This window comes from Heliangelus exortis, chromosome 1 (assembly GCF_036169615.1).
Source record: "Heliangelus exortis chromosome 1, bHelExo1.hap1, whole genome shotgun sequence".
In the NCBI taxonomy this organism is placed as follows: Eukaryota; Metazoa; Chordata; class Aves; order Apodiformes; family Trochilidae; genus Heliangelus; species Heliangelus exortis.
In genome coordinates this window covers 82,845,745-82,871,649 of record NC_092422.1, presented here as the reverse complement: position 1 = coordinate 82,871,649, position 25,905 = coordinate 82,845,745, and the positions used below count along the sequence as shown (strand labels likewise).

Here is a 25,905-nt window from a genome sequence, read left to right as displayed (position 1 = left end):
GATTATTGAATGCCACTGGTTTACATAATTACAACCCTATTAACCAAAAGCAATAGACAATAATCTTATCCCTAGAAGTAGAAACAGAAAGTTGTTTGATATCCAGCTCAAATGTTGGTGTATTATTTTATACTGATGTCAGTAATTGAAACAGAGAGTAAAAATTCCAGAAGGGATGCTTTGCTTAAGAAAACTAGTCCTTTCTATATCTGTGCTACTGAAAATAATTTAATGTATTTTTGATCATTTTTGTGATTAGAATATTGTATTAAAACAGAACTGGTTTTTTTTTTTTGAGACTACTAACTACTATATATTCCTGTGGATAGATATATATGAACACAATGTTTACTTGAATGTTTTTTATTAAGTACATTTCTTTTGAATGTTTAGTCAAGATGGTGGGTAATTGTCTCCTGTTCTATCTGCTTACTTCTTATGCACAGAGCCTCCTTTTTCCAACATAATTCTAGCTTTTCATGTACCTGTTAGTGACTGTTTTCATCATGTATTACTTCCCATAGATAATAACATTTTATCCATCCTTCCATCCCAACCTTTTATTCCAGTCCTGTGTTTATCAAAACCAGTATTTTTGTCACCTTGAGGAAACTTTTCAGGTGAACTCAAACTTCAAGAAAATGTGCTGAGTCAGCATCTGCTACCACAAGGACAAACAGCATAGGGTACCAATAAGATCTCCACAGAGTGATATCTGCAAAATCAAAGGCTCCACCCAACTATGGAAACAGAGCTAGAATAAAGAGACAACAAAAACAGGTGGACTGGGGAGATAAGGAAGATGAAGTTTGGCTTTAAAATAACAGCATGTGCAGACTTAGATATCTTAACCTCCATTTTGTACTTTGAACACCACTGTGGATATTTTCCTTATTTTTTTCTACACACATTTCCTAGTAAATTTAATTAATGTTCAAATAAAAACATTCTTCGATCACACAAAATTAATTTTAATGCTGTCTGAAGGATAGCCAGCAACCCTTTTTTTCCTGTGTCCTTCCTACTTGTGAAGGAAAAAACAATACAAATGCTTACAGTTACAACTTTTGAGAAATATTTCTATTTTACTGTAATTATTGCTGTATTTCATTAGAATTACCATAACCAAGAACTAGGTGTGCTGCAAAGAAATCTATTCATTACATTCAGAGCACATGCACTCTCTCCTCACTCTCTCACACACCACTGTTCATATGACAGGCCTGAATTCCTGTTCTCTTTGTTACCAGTTCTGCAAAACTCTAACATTAGTCAAAAGATGTAATTAGAATAGTTTATCTTAGTATTGCCCACACTGTGGTTGCTGCAAAGAACAATTTTTGACTGAGCTCTATTTTTTGGACTCTGAAAGGAGACAGGTGAAAAATATTGATACTGGTACAGATGCAGCAGAGCTTCCAAAAAGTTGTGGTTGTCCTTCCTAATACAATACCTGACACGTCACACGTTTAGCCAGAAGCTGTATCCAGCTGTAGCATCTGGACTGCCTTTAGCAGGAAAAGTCAGCTTACCAGTCTGCAAATACAGTACCCTTGGGGAGAGAGACAAAAATGTAATGAGACAAAAATACCAGCATTTCATGAATATAATAAAAAACACAAACTAGCTCCTGCTTCATTTCCACAACATATACACAACAAAAGTGGTGTTATATTTCGTAAAGCATTCTGTGACAGTCACTCTTCATTCACTGTTTCTTCCTATTTTTGAAAGTCCTTTCATTCTGATACAGGCTTCTCAAAGCTACATTCTGATAACTGGAGTTACATATTTTCTGACATCCAGAATTCAATATTTAGAGTGGTCAATTAAACCAAAGTTCATTTTACTTCAAAACTTAACCAGTTTTGATATATAATAAGGTTTTCCTAGTTTTTCATTGTAATTTTGTCTTTGTCATTGTCATTTTTTGTCATATGACTACATACAGTTAATACGTTTAAAGTATTTCACTACATAATAACTGAAATTTCTTGTCTCATCCAACAGATGTTAACTGCAAATTACAATGTTTAGTTATGATTAACTTCTTTTTGGAAGAACATTGCAACATTTTTGAACTGTATCACTTATTTGTTTAAGCAGTTACATAATTCACAGATTAAGATTTTTTTTTATTCTTTTACTGAAAAAAAACACATTTGATCAAAATAGTAAGCATTGTTTTTTATGTATAGTTTGCAAAATGCCAAGTTTTGTGAAGGACTATGTTTCTACAGAAGTAATTTAATGCTTCACTAGTTTGAGGGAGAGAAGAGTGAACATTAGAGTAATTTTTAGCCATAATATAATAAAGTCTTATATTTACAGATTTTCTGGGTTTTTTATAAGTTTTTTTTTTAATAAGTTTTGTGGTGAGATCTCTATGTGAGAATATAAATTTTAGGTTTTTCAGTAATCGAATGCTTAAGGTGCTATTCCTTTTTAGTTTACTAATTTGAAAATTATCTAACATGCTGTTGAGCACATACTGCCATTTAAATATAATGCTATTTAAGAGCAAAATTAGAAGAGTAACTATAAAGGTCTATTAAATACTATCGTAATTTTACCTCTTCATTTTTGCCATGATTTCATTGTCCAATTATTATTGGACAATTCAAACTAATATTTACTCTGGTTCATTATTTGAGTCAGGACAGTTCTCATATCATCTGGTATCAGACCATTCTGAGAGGAGGTATGGTACACACTGGTGGGCAAACATATTTGCTTTCTCTATGTGGCCTTTGCCCTTATTTTTACTAATTCATTAGTGCATCATTCACATGTGTTTTCAGAACTCTACACATGGTTTAAATTTATTGAGTATATATTTATTAGTGAGTATACTGAGTACTGAGTATATCTATCTGCCACCCTTGAGCTACCTCATTGCTCTTCATGGCTGAGAAGTGAGAAGCCAAACAGTGACTCCAGAGCTCAACCAAAAATGAAGAATTAATATTAAATCCTTTTAAACCACATAATTATTTAATTTTTACTTATACAGTAATTGTACAAAATGCTAGTTTTCTTTAAAGCTTTTTGAACTGTTTTTTCTCCATATTTCTTCATGAAAATGAAAAACTAAGTTGATGCAATATTTTTTTTTTTCTCTGACTTGTCAAATATTTTATATGCACAATTACAGATCAGTTTTGTGACAGTTTCATTTTAAATTGTCTGGTCTCTTGTCAGGACTAAAACTATAGCTTTTCCTCCTCTGTGTTTTCTGACTGTTTTGGGGAATTATTCACGATTTCTGATAAAAGCTACTGTTGCATTCACACCCTGCTAAGATGCAATTTCTGGAGGAATAGAGCCCTTATTTTCTTGTGTCTTCTCTGCTTGCAGCCTGTCCCATCTCCCTTAGTATTTCATCATTACATTTGCAGTCTAAGTTGTGCTCTTGTATGTGTTGCAAAGACACAAAGTGCTTATTAGGAGTCATCATCCCTAAGTCCTTACCAGAAAACAGACTGAACACAGGAAAGTGTTGACTCAAAATGTTCCTGTTTATAGTCTGTAGAGCAGTGATGCTGGAAGTTAAGATCTGTGTTCAGGTCTGTGTTTCCAGAACCAGGGTTTGAAAACTCAGGTGGTTTTGATGAGTGCTCTGCTCTGCTACTCAGTCTCAGAAGCATCACTTTTTTCCATCCCGTGCCTACCTTCTCTGTAGCATCCATGCTCTAGGCAGTCACAGCTGAGCAGTCTCTGTGGGAAATACCAGTGTGAAAACTCAGGGATGAGATGGCAGATAGAAGGGAGCTCAGGCTGTAGCAGGATTAGTCCTTATGGCCCAAGGATATAAACTCAGCTGCCCAACTGCAGGCACTAAGAAAGAGGCTGCCAGGAGGTTTGAAGTCACAAGGACTGGAGTATAGTCTCACACATCCAGTAGTTTTGCCCACTGTGCTGTCACCTGAGGGAAAAGCTTGGCTAACTCTGGCAATACTCCCAAATCTGGTGGCACTGCTAAATGTCACTTAATTCTTTTGCAGAGGCAGCAGATTTTTAGCTTCCCTTTTCTGCACTTGCACTATTTGTTTATACAAACTTAGTGTAATCATTTTTCATAAAGGTGTTTTGAATTTAAGAAAACCTTTTGTGTGAACATATTCAAGAGGCAAGATGTATCTAAAGAAGACAGCCTCAGAGAACCACCCACTGAATAGCAGTTCCCCAGAAAATGTGGGACATTGCTGTAGAGATATAAATTATCTTCAAATATTAGATTTCACTTCTTTGTGAGTACTTTCTTTCAAAAGCTTTCTTTCTGTCGCACTATTTCTAGTGTGACAATCCATGAATAAACAGATTTGAACAGCTTTTTTTTTTTTTTTAAGATGCTGTTAGTTTTCCATTCTCCCAGTTTTATCAACTAAAAATGTGTTCCCTCTCAGCATAGGCAATACTTGTCCTGTTGTATGGTGTCAGGGTGTTGTGGATTAGTTTTTGACCTTAATTTTATATATCCATTTTCAATTTCTTTTGTTCTCTTTCTGTCCACATAGCTATAGAGTTGTTGTCAGCAAGACATGAAGACTAAAAGGACATAGCCTGACAGGAAAATACAAAAAAGTATATTCTGTATATGCTAAGAAGATTTATGGCAAAGTGTCTCTGAACACCTATGATAGCCAGGCTTCAGGTTGAGATTGTCCTGGGATTGTTTTGTAGTCCTCAGCCAATGTCTTTACCAGGAATAAGACATTTTCTTTGGGCACAATAGTACTTCCATGAAACTATCAATGGGACAGGATCTTCTGTACCTGTGACAAAAATTCTTTGAGATAAGACATATAAAATAATATCAGTAGAAGAACTTAATTATTAATATTGCAACAACTTGAAATGTTGAGTTCATGGGATAGGAAAAAAGTGGAAAACAATTATAGAAAACTTTTCTTTTCCTTATGTTCATTTCAAGGCTCTCAGAACTTCCTCCCAATCTAGTTACAGTCCACCAGACTGCAAATTCAGTTCTAGTCATAAAACTTAATAAAATGTGTGGGTTGTCATTTCTATTTGACTAGAGATTGGAAAAGTGAGACTTTTAATATAAAAAGTGGATTTTCACTCTGACATGGAATTTGCTTCTTTCACTACTGTTGTAGTTTTAGAGATCTGGTGATTCTCACTGGTGGCAATTCCTATCATCCTGTATTTACTATAATATTTATAATAGCATATATGCTTCTTTGGAGTGGAAGATCAGTATGCAGGTCCCTGCACATGAAGATTATTTATGGAAATGATTAGTACAGATTATTTATTCTGTTAAGAACACTATTAATATCCTATATGCAGTCCATGGGCTGTCAAGTTTCCTGAGTCATGCTGCATGACCTAAATGTTTGATTGTAGTTAAGTATGTAGTAGTTTGATTGTAGTTTGTATTAATTATTTATATTATTAATTATATTATTAATTAATTGTACTGTAATTGTATTACAGTATAATTGTATACTGTAAAAGGCACAATAACCTCCTGTTCTTATCCATAGGAACCCAGAGCAATTCACAGCACACTTCCTGGCGGGCAGTGATCCTGAGTTCTTTGTGTTGCCACAAGCTGGAGAACTTCTTCCAGCAGGAACTGTGGGAACCCATATAACCGTGGGATTCAAGCCAAGGATGTACAGCAAGAAATATACAGCAACACTCATAATTCAGGTAAGCCTTCTTGAGTGCAATACACAAATATACCTTCTGGAGTGAAAGGAAAAAAAACAACAACCCATATGTAAGGCCTAGGTTGCTGATTTTACTTGTGTTCTACCTCATGGGTTCAAAGGGTCTAGATGCTAGATAGTAAACTGTAGAAGGCTAAATTTCAGCATACAAAGGCAGGAATAACTTTTTCAAAACAAGATTAAAAAAAAAAAAAATTCCAGTCAAGTAGCTTCTGTGAGTTTAAACTCCAGGAAAAATTTGAAGACACTCATTCCTTAATTTGTAAAAATGCTCTTATTACTACAGCAATTAGTTTTTAAGTCATTCTTCAGAAGGAAACTATAAAAACATACAGTATCAGCAAAGACCACAAACTCTCTTCAGATCATGGTTTGCACTTTATTCACTGCATGCTGGCAATGTTTTCAGGGTACTGTACTGGAAGTGAAACAGCAATACTGATTTAAAAACAAGATGGTCAAAGCAAAGCTGTTACAGAGATGCATAGCAAATTACTGTAATGTTTTATCTCTTTGATGGGGTGACCCTGTCTGGATGCCAGGTGCCCACTGAAGCTTCTTTGTCACTCCCCTCCTCAGCTAGACAGGGGAGAGAAAATGTAATGAAAGGCTTCTGGCTCGAGATAAGGACAAGGAGATCACTCAGCTGTTACCACCATAATTAAAACAGACTTGACTTGCAGAAATTAGTTTCATTTATTAGCAATCAGATCAGGGTAGGGTAATGAGAATTAAAACCAAATCTTAGGGGACTCTCTTCTCACTCCTCCCATCTTCCTAGGCTGAACTTTTCTCCCAATTTTCTCTGCCTCCTCCACCCTACTGACAGAAGGGGATGAGGAATGGGGCTTTGAGCAACCTGGTCTAGTGGGAGGTGTCCATGCAGCAGGGTTAGGACTAGGTGATTTTTAAGGTCTCTTCCAACCCAAATCATTCAATGATTTGGGTGATTCAGGCAGATGGCTATTTACATCTCCACCTTTAGTACTCTGTGTAGGTGTAAGAGGACTGAGGACTCAACTGAGGACTCAACTGCTCATAAGAGCAATATGGACCAATATTGCACCATCAAAGCACATTAGAGGTATTTCTAACATTCTTTCTCTAATTGAAGTATTAAGTTCTTTCAGTAATGTTTTGATGAGGCTTGTGTTCTGTTTGCTCTATTTGGTAGTCCTGTTATGTACACAGGGTTTCCTTCTTTCTTCTCCACACAAGCTTCCAGTCCTGTCATTCCTCAGCATCTGTGACTGAGTGTCATTCTGCTGCTGCACTCCCTAAGACCTGATGGTGTGTTGAAAATAGCAGCTACTGATTTCTGCCTTTCCTGTTAGTGGAAATAATTTTCAATAGAGACAGGAGGGAGACAGATTGTTAGAAGGCAAAACCAGTATTAAATCACTCCTATTGGGAGAATGATCACAAAGGAGGTAAAATGCAATTAATGTTGTATCTAGCACAAAAGAATCTCTCTTGCACATTTCCTTTCTAGCCAATATATTGGCTGAGGCTTTGGGCTATATTTAGAACAGTGAGGACATCCTTTTACTTTACAGTGTCTCATTTCTTCTCCTGCTGCCGTATTAAAAGCTCTTGTTGTAAAATTTCCTTTGTATTCCTGGGAGAAAAGTCATAGTCCTAACAATAATGTATTTTGATTATTAAATTCTATGAATTTTGAGTAGCAGAATTGTCATTTTTGTATGCTTCAAGGAACTGTGATAATTAGGCTGTAAAGTACCAGACATGACAATGTAAGTTCTTTGTTTTATGTTGGTCATTACAGTTGTGTTGTAAAGTAAAATGGGAAGTTGGGATTACTGGAGAAAGATCCTGAAGTCATCTTTTTCTCATTTGCTGTAAACATTAAAGCCAAATGTTGTGCATGCAAATTTTTTTGTTTAGTTGCCCTACAGAGAACCAGTCCTGAGGACCTAATTAGCATTAAGAGATTAAAAATTTTCTTTACCAGAAATTACTGTGTGCGTTTTTTAAAACTGAATGCATATATAATTGAAATAATGTGGCCTAATTCATTTTTTCTTCACATAAAATGGGTACATGATGGGATAGTTTGTGGATTATTTAAGACTTTAATATGCATGAATACCTACAGCAGATTTTATTAATAGCAGAAAAGCTTAATTACTTTGCTGAAACAATTAAATATTCTTTAACTCTCATGAAAACTTCTGTTCTCAGTCAACTGCAAATCAAAATAATTCAAGTTAGACACTTATTTGAATAGCTGTTAGGAATCTCAATTTTGTAAAAGTGACACAGAAAGTTACTGTAAAAAAATAATCTGTAGATCAAAGAATGAAATGTCATGAAAAGCCAGTAAAGAAAACAATCATGCTGATTTCTGTAGCTTTGGAAGGGCAGATCGTAATCTATTCAAGATACAACTAAGAAACAGTAACATGGTGCATGAAGAGTGTTTTCAAATAGGTATTATTCCATAATTAAACATCCACCTTTATAATAGCTTTTCTAAACAGTGCATTTGTAAATGAAATATATATATATATATATCTCGCCACCCATGATAAACTAGTGAAGAGAGGATGCTTCTTAGCTAAGCTATAAAGTACTGTGAGGAAAAAAGTCATTCCTCAGCCACAGTGACATCTCAGAGCCAGGCTGTGATGTGCTTGTAGAGCTGCACAGAAAATGTGCAGATCTTCAGGACATCAAGATGCAGCCAGGGCAGGGGGGCCATCTGCAGACACCCTGGGTCAGGGATCACTGCCAGCTACAAGGTGCAGCAGGCCATGGGCTGGAAAATCCTTGGAAAAGGGTATATTCAAGTTGGCTTACAGTTAATTTGCTTGCACTGTGCTGAATTCACCTAGAGACCCAAGCAATAGCTTTGTATAATTCTTGGGTGAGGATTCACAAATATTCTAAAGCAGAAGGCACACAAAATAAGTCTTACATGATAGAATAGATGTCAGGGTAAACCAGATTGCAAGTAATATTATCAAGCCCTCCAGAAATCAGGCTTGTGCACCTTTATTGCTGAATAATCACTAACTTAGCCTATGGAAGATAGCATATCAAAACCATTTGTCATGCTGTTCTGGAAATAAATGATGTAGTGTGCAAGCCCCAGTACCCAGGTGTGGCTTCTCTAAGATTGCCTCTGCAAGCTTGCCTACCTGAACAGCAAACAGCATTGTTACATATTCAGTAGCTTGGTGAAAATACATTCCACATTGTTCCTGGTAGATTTCCTAATTACAACAGTTTAATGTTATTCTAAATTTTATCTCTTAAACAGAATGAGCAAGGAAAAATTTAACAAACTTAATACGATTATTGAAAGAGTTTCAGATTAAATAAGGTATCACCTGTGTCTCTCCCTCCTGTTTGATGTTGACTGAATTTAAGATTTAAAGAGGAGATCCAGAAAGTTCAGTATAGGCAATGGATGTAGCACACCCTATAATTAGCATTACTGGATTTTGAGTGTAGAATCACACAATACCCAAATTTTTTTTTTTTTTTTATTCACAAGAATGATGAAAGATAGCATTGCTTATTTAGACTATAATTCTCACAATGCCAAAATGCAATGTCAATATGGGAGCCATTGCTCTATGAGTGTGTTCAAGCCATTGCCAGTCCTGAAGGAAACATTGATATTGATTTTATTACTTCTAAGCAATGCTTTGAAACATATATTTAAACTGTAGAAGTCATTTAAGCACCTTTAATTCTATCTGGAAATGGTCCTCTAAGCTAAGAAAATCATTGTTAACCATTTTGTTCATTAGAAATTGCTCAGAGCCTGGCTGGGCATTGCTCTGCTTGTGGAAGGTTATGAGTGTCTTTGCTTCACTTGATTTTATGCTGGGTTTTGTTGAGTTTTGGTGTATTTTTTTTTTTCCACTTTTTAAACTAAATTTGTTTTGATCCACACATTTTCTTGCCTTTGCTCTTCCTTTCCACAGTTCACATAAAGGTTTGTTTTAATTTCATTCTGTGTACACTGATCATAATTGGTCATTTTTTGCTTGTCATCACTTGCAGTATAAATTAAGGATGAGGGGATATTGGATGCACTGTCTTTAACTTCCTGTTATAACTTATTTGGAGGTCTCACAGATTTTATTTGGACTTTCCTAAGTTAATTATGTTTGGAAGGTAATTGAAATACCATTTACCTTAAAATGCTTGATACTTGCTCACAACATTTAAGGCCCTCCTAACACAGATTTCTCTGGCAACTAATTAGCATGTAACTCAATAGCACTGCCAGCCTGTGCATATGCAGGGATGATCTGCATTCTGCAAATTAATCCTATGAATCAGAAACCATCTGTAAAAATCCATTAAATACCAAATAATATACTTTTATATAAATTTTTTGGCGACTGTTATCAGTATTTCCTGAATAAATTACCTCATGAATATTACAGAGCCATCAAGATGGTTAAATAACTTAGTTGGATAACTTATTTATTAAAATTTAAATAATTTTTAAAATCATTTATTTAAAAATTTATTTAATTAAAATTAAATATTAAAATTATTTATTGAATAACCTATTTAGTAAATAAGTAATGTGCTAAATACATTATGTACATGCATGTACATTTTTTAATTCCTCAAAGTATTCTTCAGAAAGATTTAGCTCTAAAGATGGCCATAACTCCCATGAGGTAACCCAAATTGTTAATCTCTTTACACTTCACTCAGATGGTAGTAATCAGGAATTTTGAGGTTTGATAAGAGGAAGTGATTTATTTAAAAAGAAAAAATCTTCCCTCAAAATGTCAAGGTAATTCAGACTTTGGTCTGGTCCTTCTTCTTAAACTGAGTATGAAAGAGGCCTATAGATGCATTGCAGGGGGCCTGGAATTCTTGAGTACCTATATTTATATTAGATTATCTTCTTAATAGAGATTGTCTTTTATATTTCCATTCCAGTAAATTTGTTAGATTGTAGTAGATTACATACCTTCATTTTAGACCTTACTACGACCAGTGCTATTACTAGAATTATTCCAAATTTGATATAATAAAGTGCACTGCTCGTAGGAAGCATTCCTCTGATTTGGGGAAATTTCACCCCCTTCTTTGGCAAGTAAATACATCTTGTAAGTCAAATATTCTGTTATAATTATATATATATTATATAATTTCAAAGTCTCCCCCTCTCATCTCCACCACTCCAGAAAAGTATGAATCTTGATAGGCTGAAACGTGTCTGACTGAGTAACCTGAAGCAGCTGCTTTGAGGCACTTGCACAGGTTCTGAACTTGGTAAAGCGGCCCTGGCTGGAATTTTCATACTGAAAATGCTTGTGGCTTCAGCAGCATTTGAAAACCTAGTGTATTGCCTGTGGAAATAAAATACAGTAAACCAGACATTGGTGGGTGTCTAAGGTTTTCTGAAAATTACGGATTTTTCAGTTGTCTTGAAAACTACTGAATATTAGGTGGTTCTCATGCTAAAGCAAACAATAACCCAAGTTATGTTGCAGTTGCAGGAACTTTTCAATTCGTGTTGCACTTCTTTCACTTTTAGCAGAAAATGCTGAACTAAAGCAAGAGGTTTTTTTCAGACAAGCATGACCTTGAACACCTCCAGGAACAGTAAAGTGACAATATATGTGGATTTCATGAATTGACAGTATTTTTTTAATAACCTGATACTCAGTTTAAATCATTGGCTGAAACACCTATCAGATCTTTTCTCTAACTTGGAAGTGGTCAAAAAGACTTGCAGAGTGAATATGATCCTTATGTGAAATTTTCTTTATAGTGAATAGTTCATCTGATGTACTACAAAAAGATAAAGCATTGAATCTTGTATTGAAGTTAATAAAACAATTAGCTAACTTTGGAGAGCAATTTACTTTTCTTGAATGACAGCTTTATTTTTGGACATAAGATACTGGTACTGGTCCATGTCAAACCTGTTTTTGCTGTATCTTGTCTTTTCAGACAGTACAATTACTAGATCATTTCACAGCATTAAGTAAGGTTGAGATTAAAGATGTTTCAATTTTTCTGTTTTACACAGGAATAATATTCAATTTAAATTAGATTTTTATTTAAGCAGAATAGTCGTGAAATTTTTAAAAATTATGCATGCATGGTGAAATATTTATTAAGATTTTATGCTTACTTATTTTATTTGAATAAGGCAATTCATTCAGAAGACACCAAGTTTTTAGAAAAACCTTATTTAAAAAATATGCAGAAAAAAAGTCAACTTCTCTTTCCATATTGGCATAGAGATATATGTATTTGTTATCAAAAATATGGGTTAAAACCTGATTTCTAACAAGAAGCACCACAAGTAGAGTTTCATGTGCTGATGACTTCTGTGAAGCCTGTATGTGAAATAGTGTAAATGCTGTATGAGTGCCTGGCAGAGAACAAAGCCTGTGCCAAAGGGTTACAACTAAATGGTCTGAAAATTCTTCCTGGTGAATAGGTGCAACATGAATGCAAAACTGCTTGCAATGATATCCCTTAAATATACTTAAGCAATGACAGTGTAACAATAAGGAAAAAAATTGGAAGGAGCCTATGAAAGATAGCAAAGCTAAACATTATTGATTCAAACTCTCAGTGGCAAATATAAAACTGATATTTAACAAAACTTAATAAAGTCAAAGAGCCACTTTGTCATCCTTTTTATTCTCTTCTCTATGCTCTTACAAGTATGGGATGACTGTAGGGAACTCTTGAGATGGAGAAAGCCGACTGCTCTTCTGTATGGCATTTGCAGTGCTTTAACCTGAGCATGATTAATTGAGAGAATGCAATAAATAACAAGGCATATGTACACACTATGCTCTGGAGATATGTATGAATTTGTCACAATTTTTGTGGACACGGTTGCTTCTCTCTATAGGCCAAATCTGCTTGGTGTACTGACATACCCAGCAGCAAAGGTGAAGCAGAGGTCTCAAACTGGAATGAACAAATGGGCCACAAAACCAGTCATGTAGGAAGCTGGATTCTTAACTAAGGGCTTGAGGGAAAAAACCTTGAACTTTGAGGCTGATGGTTGCACTGATTTCCAGATTGATTTGAGAGTAGTCACAGACTTTCTGATCTTTTGTTTCCTTGGGTGGAAAATTACATGGATCTTAGGTGTGATGGTTCTATCTAGAAATGATTGTTCTAAGGATTAAGTTAGTTTTAAACAGGAGATGAATTGCATAAATTACAAATTGCTGTTGTAATGCCAAACCTCTATGACTTGGCACAAGAGAGAAAGGTGATCCTGCGTGCCATGTTTCTGTAGTTCAACCCAGCATGGTGCAAAAGCTTGCCAGGGACAAACCTGTGCTACAGCCACAAGCAGCACGGGTGTCTGATTGCAGGGGTGTGCTAAATGTGGAGAGGCTGACCTTGGGAATTTGGAAATATCACTTATTTAACATGACTTCACTGTTTTGAGGCTACAAAGTCATAGAGTCTGGTGTGTTCTGTGTACTATATACATATGCATTATGTACATGCACGCTGTTTTATGTTCTGTGTAAAAGTATGGAATATAATTTAATACACCTGTATCATGCCCTATATTTTTATACATATCTCGGTCTTCCCAACAAGTTTTGCCTTGAAAACAAAAAGAGCCCCAAACATAAAATCTGGGATTTCCAGTTGCTGAGTGTGCAGGAGTAGATGACACTGCATGCCTAAAGTGGTCGTGAAACTTTTTGTCTTTCTTTTTCATAGTACAAAGCTTGACATATGGAAACATGATTTGAAATCTTTGGGGTTTGTGATAATTCTGTTGTTTGTGTTTTGGTATTTTTTTGGTTTTTATTTTTTGTTGTGGGTTTTTGTGTGCTTTTTTCTTTTTTTATTTTTTTTTTTATTTTTTTTTTTAGGTTGGTTATTTGGTTCTGGCTTTTTAAAGGAAAGGGAGTATAGAAAACTAAAAGCCATGAATAGACGTTTTCCTAGATGCAATGACAAAAAAAATGCTAAAGACTTGGAATAAAGACCTGCTTTCAACAATTAAAGTGATACATTTTGAAAGAAAAATGATGGAAAGATCTGCAACAGTTACACTTGGGTTTTTAGCAACTAAAATTCTGGTTCATAGCACAAATGAATGATGGAAGATAAACAACAATATAGCCTTCATTTCTGTAGAAATAATGTTGCTTGAGTATGGATAGGTGGGATGTGTAGCAAGAATAACAATCATGTACTCAGTAAGAATCAAGAATTCACACATTACAAGACATGACATAGAAACATATGTTGAATTCCTAGAGACCAGTTATAAACAGAAAGTAAATGAAGAGTGTCATTTTCAATTCACATAAATATTCTTCAAACTAGAGATTTCAACACAAAGCTGCAATTCTCTTATGCATACTCCCTTCTTTTTGCTTAGTCTTATTTATAATTTTAATGCAAAAATTCCACTGTTTGATAATACCATTATTATCAGTAACAGAGCTGCAATTAAATCCTACAGTATAAACTTGAGGCATTTATAGTGTACTATAATAATTACCTTTGAACAACAAAGGGGGGAGCTAAGGGGCTTACTAATTGAAAAAGCAATTTTAGATCAGCCAGGAAGCTAAATCTCTTGTTTTTGTTATGCCTGCTCCTGAATGAAGTTAAATTTGTTTTCAGTTACCTGTGTTCCTGGCGTCCCATTCTCATTCTCTGGTCTTCCAGTACCTTAGGTGGGAAAGGATAAGTATCTTTTCAAATCAACATAGCATGGCAAAGCCCTGTCAAATTTTCAGGATATTTGATCGCTGACATTTTTTTTTCTGTCTCTGATCATTATTTTCAGACACAGTCAATGCAGTGGATGTATGAAATCAATGGACTGCCTCCCCAGACAGTATCACCTACAAAGCCAGCAAAAGTTGTCACTACTCACAGTTACATAAAATCAGCCACGGTTCGGCAGCGCAATTTTTTACGTGAAAATCTGAAAGTTTCAAGCACTGCAGTATCCTCACCGTTTAAGGGGGCACCTTTAGTCCTGAGGACGAAGCAGCAAAAATTATAAGCACTTATTTTTTGTCAAATAAATTCTGCAAGAAAAACAGAAAATGTTTTTTTGTTTGCTTGCTTTTTTTGTTTGTTTATTTACTCATTTCTAAAGCAGATATGATATGCGTTGACTGTATGTTTCATGTGGAAAAATCAGAGTTCCTGACTTCTAGTAATATTTTTATTTTTCTGTGAAGGTTTTTGGATGCTTGCCTAACAATTTGTGTATATTAGACAGATACAGACAAGTTCCAGTGAGAAAAAAAAACAAACATAAAGTTGAAAAAATATACTTGAAAAATTGGGGATTCAGACTAGTGCTTTGCTTTCTAAGGAATATTATCTTAGTAAGACTTTAATAGGCAGTTTAATGAACAGTCTGTGTGATGGAGAACATATTACAACCATGCAAAGCAAGCAAGCAAATCAAGCCCTGACCTCTTCTGTGATAAAACCCTTCCCAAAGATTTTAGTATTTTGCTAAGGTGAAACATATTTTCACATCACATGTCCAGACCCCAAGTGCCTTTCAGATGCTATTGCTCTGGTAAATCTCATTCAGTATATCTTTGCTCTGTCTAAAATAAGAATCCTAATTTATTCATCCTGTAGAACTTCAAAATCCTAGATAATTATACATAAAATAGAATGAAGATAAAATGTCTTTTGGCAGTATTTTTATGAGAGTGCTTTACTGTATTGAAACATAGGAGGCTATGAAAAGTCACTGTGGAATGAGGCAAGATTTCACTTTTTTTCCAAAAATAAACAACAGATGCCATCCGTATTGTGCTTCCATTTCCACTCCCCCCATCCACAGCTGACTTTAGGTGGGTATTCATGCTATCTTCACTCTTGATGTAATATGGAAAAATTTATGCAGACATGCTTTGTAAGGTCACTGGATGGGTAACTCCTCTCTTCTTACTTCATTGAGATTATTTTTCCTAATTTTACTAATAAAATGTAAATAGCGCCTTTGTTTTGATGGCAGAATATACTGTAGCAAAAAACAAAACCCAAAAAAACCCCGACTTGGCACAGATTAAGTGCTTTCTTGGCACAAACAGAGAATGAGCATCATTGTTCAGGAATGGGAAGCCTGAGAACAACCTATGTAGGTCAATCTAAATGAGCTCCAATAAAACCACTTTACCACAGCACGCTTAAGGATTTTGCTTATACCACACATTTCAGAGCAGCTATTGCAGAAAATGTTTGGAACATATAAAACAGCAATGGCTGTTTAATAATCTCCTCTTAAATGCAGTGTGCCCATTTTGGTCAGAAATCTGGTAATCTAAAGTGAGAGTAAAATCTGCCTGACAAATTCAGTGCACAGTCCAGGAAAGATATCATCAATAGTGGTATCTGGTATGTGTCTAAAAGACATTAAGAAGATAAAATCTATATTAAATACTACTGGGACCACAAATACAACTAGATTTCTTTCTGCTTGTATAAATGAGACAAGTGTTTCTCTGTAAGAAATCAGAATATATGGATCAGAAATGTACAATGGTTTCACAACTGATTGTTGGTCTTTGCGATCAGGATATATATCAGTAATACTTTTCCTCTGTAGAAGCTTTTTTTCCCTCGTTACATTTCCTTAAAGTTTTGCTTTCCCCTTTAAAATTATTTCAGTTTGCAAGATGCTCAAACTTCATAATTCTGCCAGAAATGGATTAGCAAGTGGAATACAGGTGAATCACTCAACAATTAAATGGTTCTCACTCCAGAGACTTTATTCCACGATTTGCTTGCCTGCACTTGCTGTCTTGTGTACCAGATTTTCAAACTGTCACACATCACAAAAAATACATAGGCAAATAATATGCAGTAGGATAACATCAGAGGGGCATTTTCAAATGTGCAATTTAAGTATATTATTTACCTTAGAAGGAAAGAATAATATTTTCTGGACCACACTAGTTTTTTTCAATGTGTTTGAGCTTGCTCGTGGGTTTTGCAAGATATGCTGTCATCAGATGATTTTGTAGCTATTATTACAAACAGTGTATTTTCTTACTTCTTACAGATTTTAAAGAGAACTAAAAATATTTTTCTCATATTAATAATATACTAGTAAAGTTGATTTCAATAAAGACCATTATATGTATGTGGTTGTAATATCCACTTTGTTTTACTCATTATCCACATGCATTTATGTATTACACTGACTATATATGCTGTCTATTAAAATTTCTTTTATTTCCTGTCTTGATGCTTTGCAATTCCATCAGTGATGTGGCTGTATTCTTCATAATACAAAGACTAAATCTTTGTATAATTCTTAAAAAATAATTTCTAAGCAGCAGCACTGGAAGATTTTCTGATTGATCAGTTTTATTCATTACTTGCTCTCTTCTTTTTATGAGAATTACAGAGCCATATTGAATATCTTGGAGTTTCAAATCATGAAAGGAAAAAACTGCCATGACAAAAGATTATAAAATGCTGGTTTTGTCAGTTAAACTTGGAGAATTCACTCCAAAACTTTTGGACTCACCATTAAATCCAAGCTTTAGAACAGCAAGGCAAGCTGCTCACCATCACCCTGTACCTTAAAAGTTTAGTCTACAGAGCAGCTTAACTATTGGAGATAGGCCTCAACACAGTTTTGCAGTTAGGAAGAAGATCCAAGTGATTTATCTTAAAATTTATTCTACATTAGTTTTTATTATAATAATCTTATGAGGAAATGGGAGAGAAAGAACATAGCCTCAAGGTGATGGTTTTTGAAGAAGCCCTTGCAATGTTTCATATGTCCTCCTGCCACACCAGACCAGCTATTAATAAAAACTGGAAAAGGAAAAATTAGCTTTACTTTTTCATTATTCAGCATCCTTTTCTTCTGAAAAGGATGAAAAAATTACTATCTCCCTTCACATTAATCTATTTGCAGATACAGAAGAAACTCAGGGCAATGAGAGACATTGGTTATTACTGAAAACAATAGATCTTAATTTCTAATTTCTAATTTTGATTACATATCTAGAATTGCCTGTACTGACTCCATTTACACATTTTTATAGATATAAAATTCTGGTGTATATATCAGAAACACTAACTAAAAGAGGTTTTTCAAAGTCAAGATGACATTTTTGTTGATTGTCTTAATCATAGTCTAATGTGACACATGAATCAGCAGTACATCTGCTTGGTACTAACTTACAAGAAATACTTGGCTAACCAGTGTAGTCACCACCTGTTTATTTATATTTCTTCCTCCTTGTCTCTTTATGTCACTCTATAATGATTCAGAGTAATTAAAATAAGGATTAAAATCCTGTGAAGCAGCATTGATGTGTAATGTAATTGTGGTTACTTTGGGAATGGGGTTTTACACTTAAATTTATTACCAAAATACCGTGCAACTTTTGCAACTGTTAAATTCCTGTTTTTATGGGACACATCCAGTCGTGGGGACAACTTACCCTTGCACGTTGCAGGGCTGCACATTCTCACTAGCTTTAAAACAGTACCAAAGCTATCAAACTTCTAATTGTTTGATGTTTGGCTCAGCTTTATTTAGCATAATGACACACAGGAGAATGACAGTAGGATAACATGAAATGTTTTTCAGATGCCTGCCACTCGCCTTGGAGTGGGTTTTGCTGCTGCATCCCTCAGAAGATACCAAAATTGTTTGTTCTACTCAGATCTGGCTAGCCGAGGTATGAATGACACCCTAAGACTTTCTTTTTACAGCTGATCTCACTAGTTTTAAAAAAGTTTTAGAGTAATAATTTGCCCTTCATGAATAATTAGAGCCTAACATTAGCTCCTGTGTCAGGGAGGATTTTCTCTGAGTCAGGTGAATTGAGAGTTAAAGACTGCACAGAAAGTAATCATGATCAGGTAAAGAGCCCACTGGGGCATGGTGCCATATATATTTCTCCTGCTAGGTGCAAGGAGAGGTTTTATTTTAAGGTAGCTCTTTCAGACTGAAGCCAGGTTAGCTGAGAAGATAATGCTGAATCAACAATGTCCCTATTTGAATAAAATAGACTGGCAGCAGCCAAATCTGAGCATGTATTTTTTCCTCTTTAATCACAAACCCAAACTATCTGAAGAAAGAGAAATTTTGACTCATCCTGCATATATCTAGCAGCAGAAAAAAAAATGTTTCTGTAGTAATAAATATTCCTGGGAGGAAGCCTTAATACTTAGAATTAGAAAGAAAATCCCTGGCTTTGCCTCACTATTTATTTGCTTGTGATATGTTTAATAATTTTATTTCTCCCTGCAGTGACTCTTCATTCTAAAATAAATGACTGAACAGTCCTTTACTGCTGACACAGATCACAGTTTGTTGCTAATGGAATGTTAACTGCTTCTTAAGTAACTCTGAATAAACCTGCTGATCCATAGAAGATTCATCTTAAAAGGAAGCCAATTAATCTACTAGCTTTTCTGCTTCCACTGACATGAAACATATTCTTCTTCAGTTTACTTTACAGCAATTATTGTAATACTGGTAGTGTCACATTTCCCATAGTAGGATATTTTACATTTTGAGACCGTGGCATGATGACAGTGTGATGAAGTTATGGCAGGACATGAATGTCAAGGTCACCTCACAGACCTTTGTCCAAAAAGCTTAGCTTAGTGGCTAAGGAAACAAGGAGAAAAAGATGAGGAAAGGAGAATCTTTAAGGGTTTTTTTTCCTCTTTATTCTAGGATTTACCTCTTTTCTGTAAAGTAGCAGTAAAAATAAAATAAAGCCATAGTAAAATAAATAAATCTGACAGTGGAAAAACTGATAACTCACTGCACATCACTCAACCAAGTGAATACATAGCAGATGCCTCCAAATCAGTCTGGGACAAGCCTAAGTGACAAAAAAAAAAAAAAAATTAAAAAAAAAATCAGTTATAAAGAAAAATGAAAGGCAACAAATTAAAATCCTACCACCTGTTAAATGCATAGTGTTCATCCTATAAGACCCAAGGTAACAATCTATTAAAAAAAACGCAGTTTCAGTTCTTCAGTTAGTAATAACATTTAACATTTTTCCAGGTTTGCAGGTTGTTTTTGCTGTAGCCTATGGGCCTGATACTGTGAATGTGTGGTGCTAAGGGTAGCTGTGCCCTGATTCCACATCTCCCCAATTCTTGTCTCTTGATATAACACTGCAGTGCAAAATGTATATTAAAAATCAATGGAAACCTGCAATATTAATTCTCAAAAGAAGTCCTAACCAACAATTTCTTTCCTCTGCAAGCTTCTCTAAGAGCAGTACCTTAGAAGACAGGTTTTCATTTTGAAGAAATTAGTCTATTAAAAAAAAAAAACATCTGATGATCTGTTAATAAACAGATTTTGGGGGGAGGCATGAAACATTCATATTTTTTTTATGAGTATAGGATGCCTTTTTCTAGTACTGTTTAGTTTTATGTAATATAACTGATACCTAGATTCCAGCATTTAATATATTGGGCACACTTGCCAACAATCTGAAACACTTTTGACTGCTTATATTAATGGAGAAAACAAACATGAAGATACTAGGTCACCAATGTGTATTGCCAGCATATGAAATCAACTGATTAATACATCTCTCTAATGTGTGGTATATTATGGAGTTAACATATATAAATGGAATAATAATTAATTTTATACCTTGAAAAGGAAAGTAAATATGTATTTGCAAAACTGAGCACTTGGCAAGTCAGGCTGAATGTGCAGGCAGTCATCATTTGTGTGCTGGAAAATTCAGAGTGTGCATGTGGGTAGCAGGCTGAATACCTGGTGAATATGTGGCCAGCACCAACTCAGCAGTCTTGCATTGCTCCTGCAATTGCAACTCTTGCAATCAAATGTAAAACCTTTGTTTTTTAAATGCTTTTCTGACCCACGCAGCTACTTGCCTGGCATAAATTGGCACTTGAATTCCATTGACTATTGTATTATTTCTGCCTAAATGTTTGCTAGCTTTAAGAAACAACAAGAAAATGGCAAAAAACAAAATAAAAAACCAAAATAAAACAGAAAAAACAGCCAAACAACAAACCAACCAAAAAAAAAAAAAAAAAATCAACCACAAAAAAAGGCTACCTTCTTCAGATCTCAGCCATACTGTGCTCAGCTACTAGTTACTCATCATTATGAAACAGTTCTTAGCGAACCAGAATCTAAATTGCATGAAAGAGATGTTGTAAATGGGATACACAGACAAGCAAGTTCACAGCTGTAGAACTAAATCTTCAGGATAAAAACATCAGGCTTCATGGAAATGATTTGCAAGGAAACCTCTTTCCCTCTACAGAACCATATTTAAAAGCAGTGGCTTTGATCATTGCCTTATCAGGAACTAATTGCTAGATGACAAGGTGTTCCAATGCTGAGACACAAATAGGCTGCAGGAACACTAGATTAGCTCATTAAAAGTATAATTAGTCATGGGTGCAACATCTGCAAGAGCTGTTTGTCTTTTGCAGATCACAGAAGTCAAACTCCTTGAGGTCAGTGGCCAGGGGTACCAGGGGTTATAGCAAGGACCAGGGATTTTACCAAGGACCAGGGATTCTACCTGGGGCCATGGGGGACAGAAGATTGCAATCAAGCTGCCTGTAGCTTCTCCCCCCTCATTCTCCTCCTGTTCTGTGGTGCTACAGCTGCCAAGATCAGTAGCAGTGTTTAAGGCAGAGCTGAGCTGCTGTAAGTAAGAGGGAACAGCTGGGTGATAGTGCCACGGAGGGTCCCATTGCTTTAAATATAATCAGCCTGTGTTCCCCTCTAATCCTTAAGCTTCAGAGCATGCTTCATATTCTCTCTGTCCTCCTTCCCCAGGTTTGTATTAACAGGAACAAATTACAAAAAGGGAATCTGCATTTAGCTTACTTAGGTTACTTATGATAGGTTATAGAGAATTGTGGTGTTGCTCGAGGGAGATTTCTACTTGTCATCTCGTGCATCTAGAATGATGGTTGGCAGCAGTTCCTATCACTTCCCAAAATATAAAAAGATAACTTCATAATAAATTCATTATTAACAGGGAGGATTAATGACAGAATCAGCTAGGTATGTTATCAGAGTCTAAATTAATGAAGCAGCATGAAGAGGGAAAATAGGAATATAAAGGGATCACTGGAGTTATTTGGAAAGAGATAATTTGTGTAAAAATGTTTCCACCTAAAGAAAGTAGGACTAGACAGCTGGCATAGAAAACTGACAAGGTTATGGAGGATTATTTATCTAGAAACAAGAGGAAAAAATCATCAAGTGTTCAGGAACACTTGGGCCAGTCACAGACATCTGCTAAGACTGTCAATGCTATGACAGTGTCTGTATCACAGTGTAAAAAGTAAGAGAAGTTATGGTAAAACTGGGGGAAGAAACAGCACAGATCCCAGAGGTGCATGAAGGCAAAATCCACCAAAGTAGTTGTCCAGCAATAAAAATAAATACCAAACAGAGTTCAAAATTCTTAGAAACAAAATAAAAAACATATTGCCAAGGAATAGTACCTTGAGAGGAGGACTATTCTGGCTGTAAAGTAGAAAAGAAATAATATCCCTTGACTGAAATGTAATACAATGGCAGTGGCACAGCTCCCTAAAAATGCATTGAGGGTGTTTGGAGGGGAGGAGGCCAGTGATGAGTCTCTGTAAGGATGAGGGGGCAGCAGTGGATTCTTCCCAAGAATGAAAGCACATTAGCAGCATTAACATGAGCAGGTACCAGCTAAAAAGGAAGAACACTGCGTTCATAGTGTGGAGGAGCACTTAAAGAAAAACAAATACTCCCACTGCCTATATTTCATAAACTTAGATTTAGTAACTTGATGGGCAAAAAAGAGTCAGGTGGTTAAGAAGAACTCACTTCAACAAAATTTCACAATGTTGGGTTCCTTTACAGGAAGCATACAAGATAATTAAAGCCTCTCTATTAGGATAAATTTAGGAAGGCCATATCTTGACACACTACATAACTTAAAAGTAATTGAAGATCATTCATGAGAGTACTATTTTTAACATAGTGTGAAGCTAAAATAAAGAAATAACTGGTATTGTACTGTGAGCAGGTAATGATCATCATTTAAATAAGTTAAAAAGAAGAAATCTCCACTCTGCAGTGTAAAACAGTAAAAAGCAGCAGAGCTTTCTACACAGATGCCAGTCACAGTTATCAACACTAATGCCACCTTCCATCCCTCACTGTTCTCTTTTACATAAATAGTATATGTATCTAAACATTAGCATGTAAATACACTAACTCTGAGGTATTACTTCACTTTTTTCCGCAGGCAAAAGCATCTCTTTGAGGAAGAAGTATGTGGGTGTACAGAAGGAAATAGAAGGTTACCCAATATTTTTCAGTCCCTCCTGAAACTATTGCATATTCAAGCAGAAATGACTGAGTATGTGTGATCAGGCATACAACCACAGCTTTGGGCTGGAAGAACACAAGCAAGTGATAACAAACGGGTGACTGGGGGAAGAAGAGTTTGGTTTTTCCTGTGCAAAACAACCCTGACTGTAAGTTTGGGAACTTTTACAGCAACATTTACAACCCACCCAAAAGCCCCAACATCTGGCACTGATCACATGTTTTTCCAGTTAATAACCATAGCGACTAATTTACATGCCTGGTGGAGGTGATGAACAGCTGTGAGTGCCATAAGGGTCAGCACGTCTGAAGTTATCTTGTAGATCTTTCTGCTTGAGGGTGGCAGGTCACAAACAGAAATAACAAAAGGATAGGGAAAGGGAAAGGGAAAAAAAAAAGGGAAAGGAAAGGAGAGGAGAGGAGAGGAGAGGAGAGGAGAGGAGAGGAGAGGAAAGGAAAGGAAAGGAAAGGAAAGGAAAGGAAAGGAAAGGAAAGGAAAGGAAAGGAAAGGAAAGGAAAGGAAAGGAAAGGAAAGGAAAGGAAAGGAAAGGAAAGGAAAGGAAAGGAAAGGAAAGGAAAGGAGAAGGAAAAGACCAAAAACTCTATAGACTTTGTCAGAATTCAGTACCTCTGATTTCTGTAGGTTCTGTGACCCCCAGCACAGGAAGGACATGGATCTGCTTGACCAAATGCAGAGGAGGGCCACAAAGATGAATCAGAGGGATGGAACATCTCCTCTATGAAGACAGGATTAGAGAGTTGGTGTTGTTCAGCCTGGAGCAGAGAAGGCTCCAAGGAGACCTTGTAGCTGCTTTCCAGTACCTGAAGGAGTCTACAAGAGAGCTGAGGAGGGAATTTTTACAAGGCTATTAGCAAGGGAATGAGGGATAATGATTTTAAACTGGAAGAGGGTAGATATTATGAAGAAATTATTTTCTGTGAGTGTGGAAGAGCTTGCCCAGGAAGCTGTTGTTGAGCCATCTCTGGAAGTGTTCAAGGGCAGACTGAATGGAGCTTTGAGCAACATGGTCTAGTGGGAAGTATTCCTGTCTATGGCTAGTTAATTAGATTATCTTTAATTTCCCTTTTATCCCAAACCATCCTGTGATTCTATGATTGAGACTGCTTCTCTGTGGGAAGAGTTGCTCAAACTAAAGGTACACATGGCTGAGAGGACATCATGTAAGGCATGGACAAGCTACATGAGCCAGCCTTGGTGTAAAGAAAAGCACAGCAAAAGCCTATATCAGAGCTTTGTTGACAGAGCAATATCAGGTGAGTCCTTGGTGATGGGGTCCTAGCTGGAACAAGGCAGGAAGGTCTGAGATCCTGTCTCCTCTGAGATCCATGTCACAGATGCCCCTCATTGATTTTGCCTCTTACCAGAAAAACTGCAAGTCCCTGTATTTTAGTGAACTGCCTAGGTGTGAAAGAGATAAATGGGTTTAGAGCTGGAGGCTCTTCCACTTCAATCTCTGTTAAGTGGCAACTACAAGCAAAACAATGGAAGAACTGGTATAAGGATCCCTTTGTGTGTCAAGATGGACTTAGAGGAAGTTGGTAAAAATGGCATAGTTCCTATGACTTGACAGCATGTCTGTTTTAAGGCCTTAGATTGTTTTTTTGCCTGCAGATTTAGAGAGTCCTGAGGAACCCAGATTCATTTTTGTGCTTTTCTCCAAGAAATGGCTTGACAGCAACAGGCTGCAATTAGGCTCTGGAGGATTCAACATGTAACTACTGGTGATAAAGATTAATAGGTAATAAATTGGACAAGAAAAATACGTTTTGTGATTGAATTCCTGTGGACATTTGTGATAGAAGAAATCACTAAATGCTTGTCACTGCTTAGCACCATGCAGCTGTATTTCAGTGGCAGATGGAGCACTCTGCGCTGGTATTTTAACACCAGCTGAGGCCCTGGTCTTTTTGGCATATCTTTATGTGGAGCTTTATGCAGGTCTGAAGAAGGATCATGGAAACTGTGGTTTTCAATGGTCAAGAGAAAGAAGTTCAAATCTTGAGGACTGAAGTATGCCCAAAGCTCTGAGAATACTAATTTAAGACATAAAAGCCATAACAGGTTTTAGTAGCAGTCACTTCATATGTACCACTGATTAAAGAGGTCGTGATACAGTTAAGAGTTCACTAGAGCCACCAATCCTACTGCATTGGTGATGAGAGTTTTAATACAGGACACATGTATCATCAGTATAATTGGGTGTCTGTGACCACCCCCTTCCCAGGGAAGCCACAGGGAGCATGGCGTCTCATCTCTGTGTTTGGTATTTCTTGCATTTGAAAAAAAAGCACAAAACAAACCTCAAGTTTTACCTTATGGCTCCTCCATAAGGACAAGTAAGAGACAGGGAGAACTATTTTTTGAGGTTATTGCAACAAGTGTGTGAGTAAAGTGGTATCTTTTTATCACTTATTTAAGTCTTAAATCTGTAGTTTAAGTACACAGCTCATGAGACAACCAGAGAACATGGTGAGCTCCTCACTCAGTGCTGTGAGGTTTTCTGCCTTGCAGATTCTTCAGGGTATCCTGGCCACTGATTTCCCATCTCCTGCAGGATGTTGCTCTACCAAAAGCACTCATCCAGGAGGCATCCCATCTGTGGATTAGCTGTCCCACAAAGGGAACTGGGCAGAGGCCAGGAGGAGAGACCTTTTGGTACCTCACTGACAGGTGGCCTAAGGCAAGTTTTCTACACCCCTGAGCTGGAATACAAAAGATGGCTGCTCAGCCCAGATCTTAAATAGCCTTTAAAAAATTACAAGGATGAAGAGCAAAAACAGCTTTAATCTCTGGACTAGAGAAATAAGCTCCCTTGCTGTATGGTTTCCAGTGCCTCATGTTCTGTT

The 25,905-nt window shown here is 36.1% G+C and overlaps 1 protein-coding gene across 2 annotated transcripts in view; it reads left to right on the top strand.

Annotated features, from left to right (window-relative positions):
* The window catches only part of CFAP47 (cilia and flagella associated protein 47), a 295,430-nt gene extending 280,671 nt beyond the window's left edge, over positions 1 to 14,759 (top strand). For both annotated transcript variants that reach the window (XM_071750490.1, XM_071750482.1), the window contains exons 63-64: positions 5,511 to 5,679; positions 14,494 to 14,759. In XM_071750490.1, the coding sequence (XP_071606591.1) occupies positions 5,511 to 5,679; positions 14,494 to 14,715 (391 nt within the window). In that variant the 3' untranslated portion in view covers positions 14,716 to 14,759. The remainder of the gene's footprint in view (positions 1 to 5,510; positions 5,680 to 14,493) is intronic.
* The last annotated feature ends 11,146 nt before the right edge of the window (positions 14,760 to 25,905 follow it).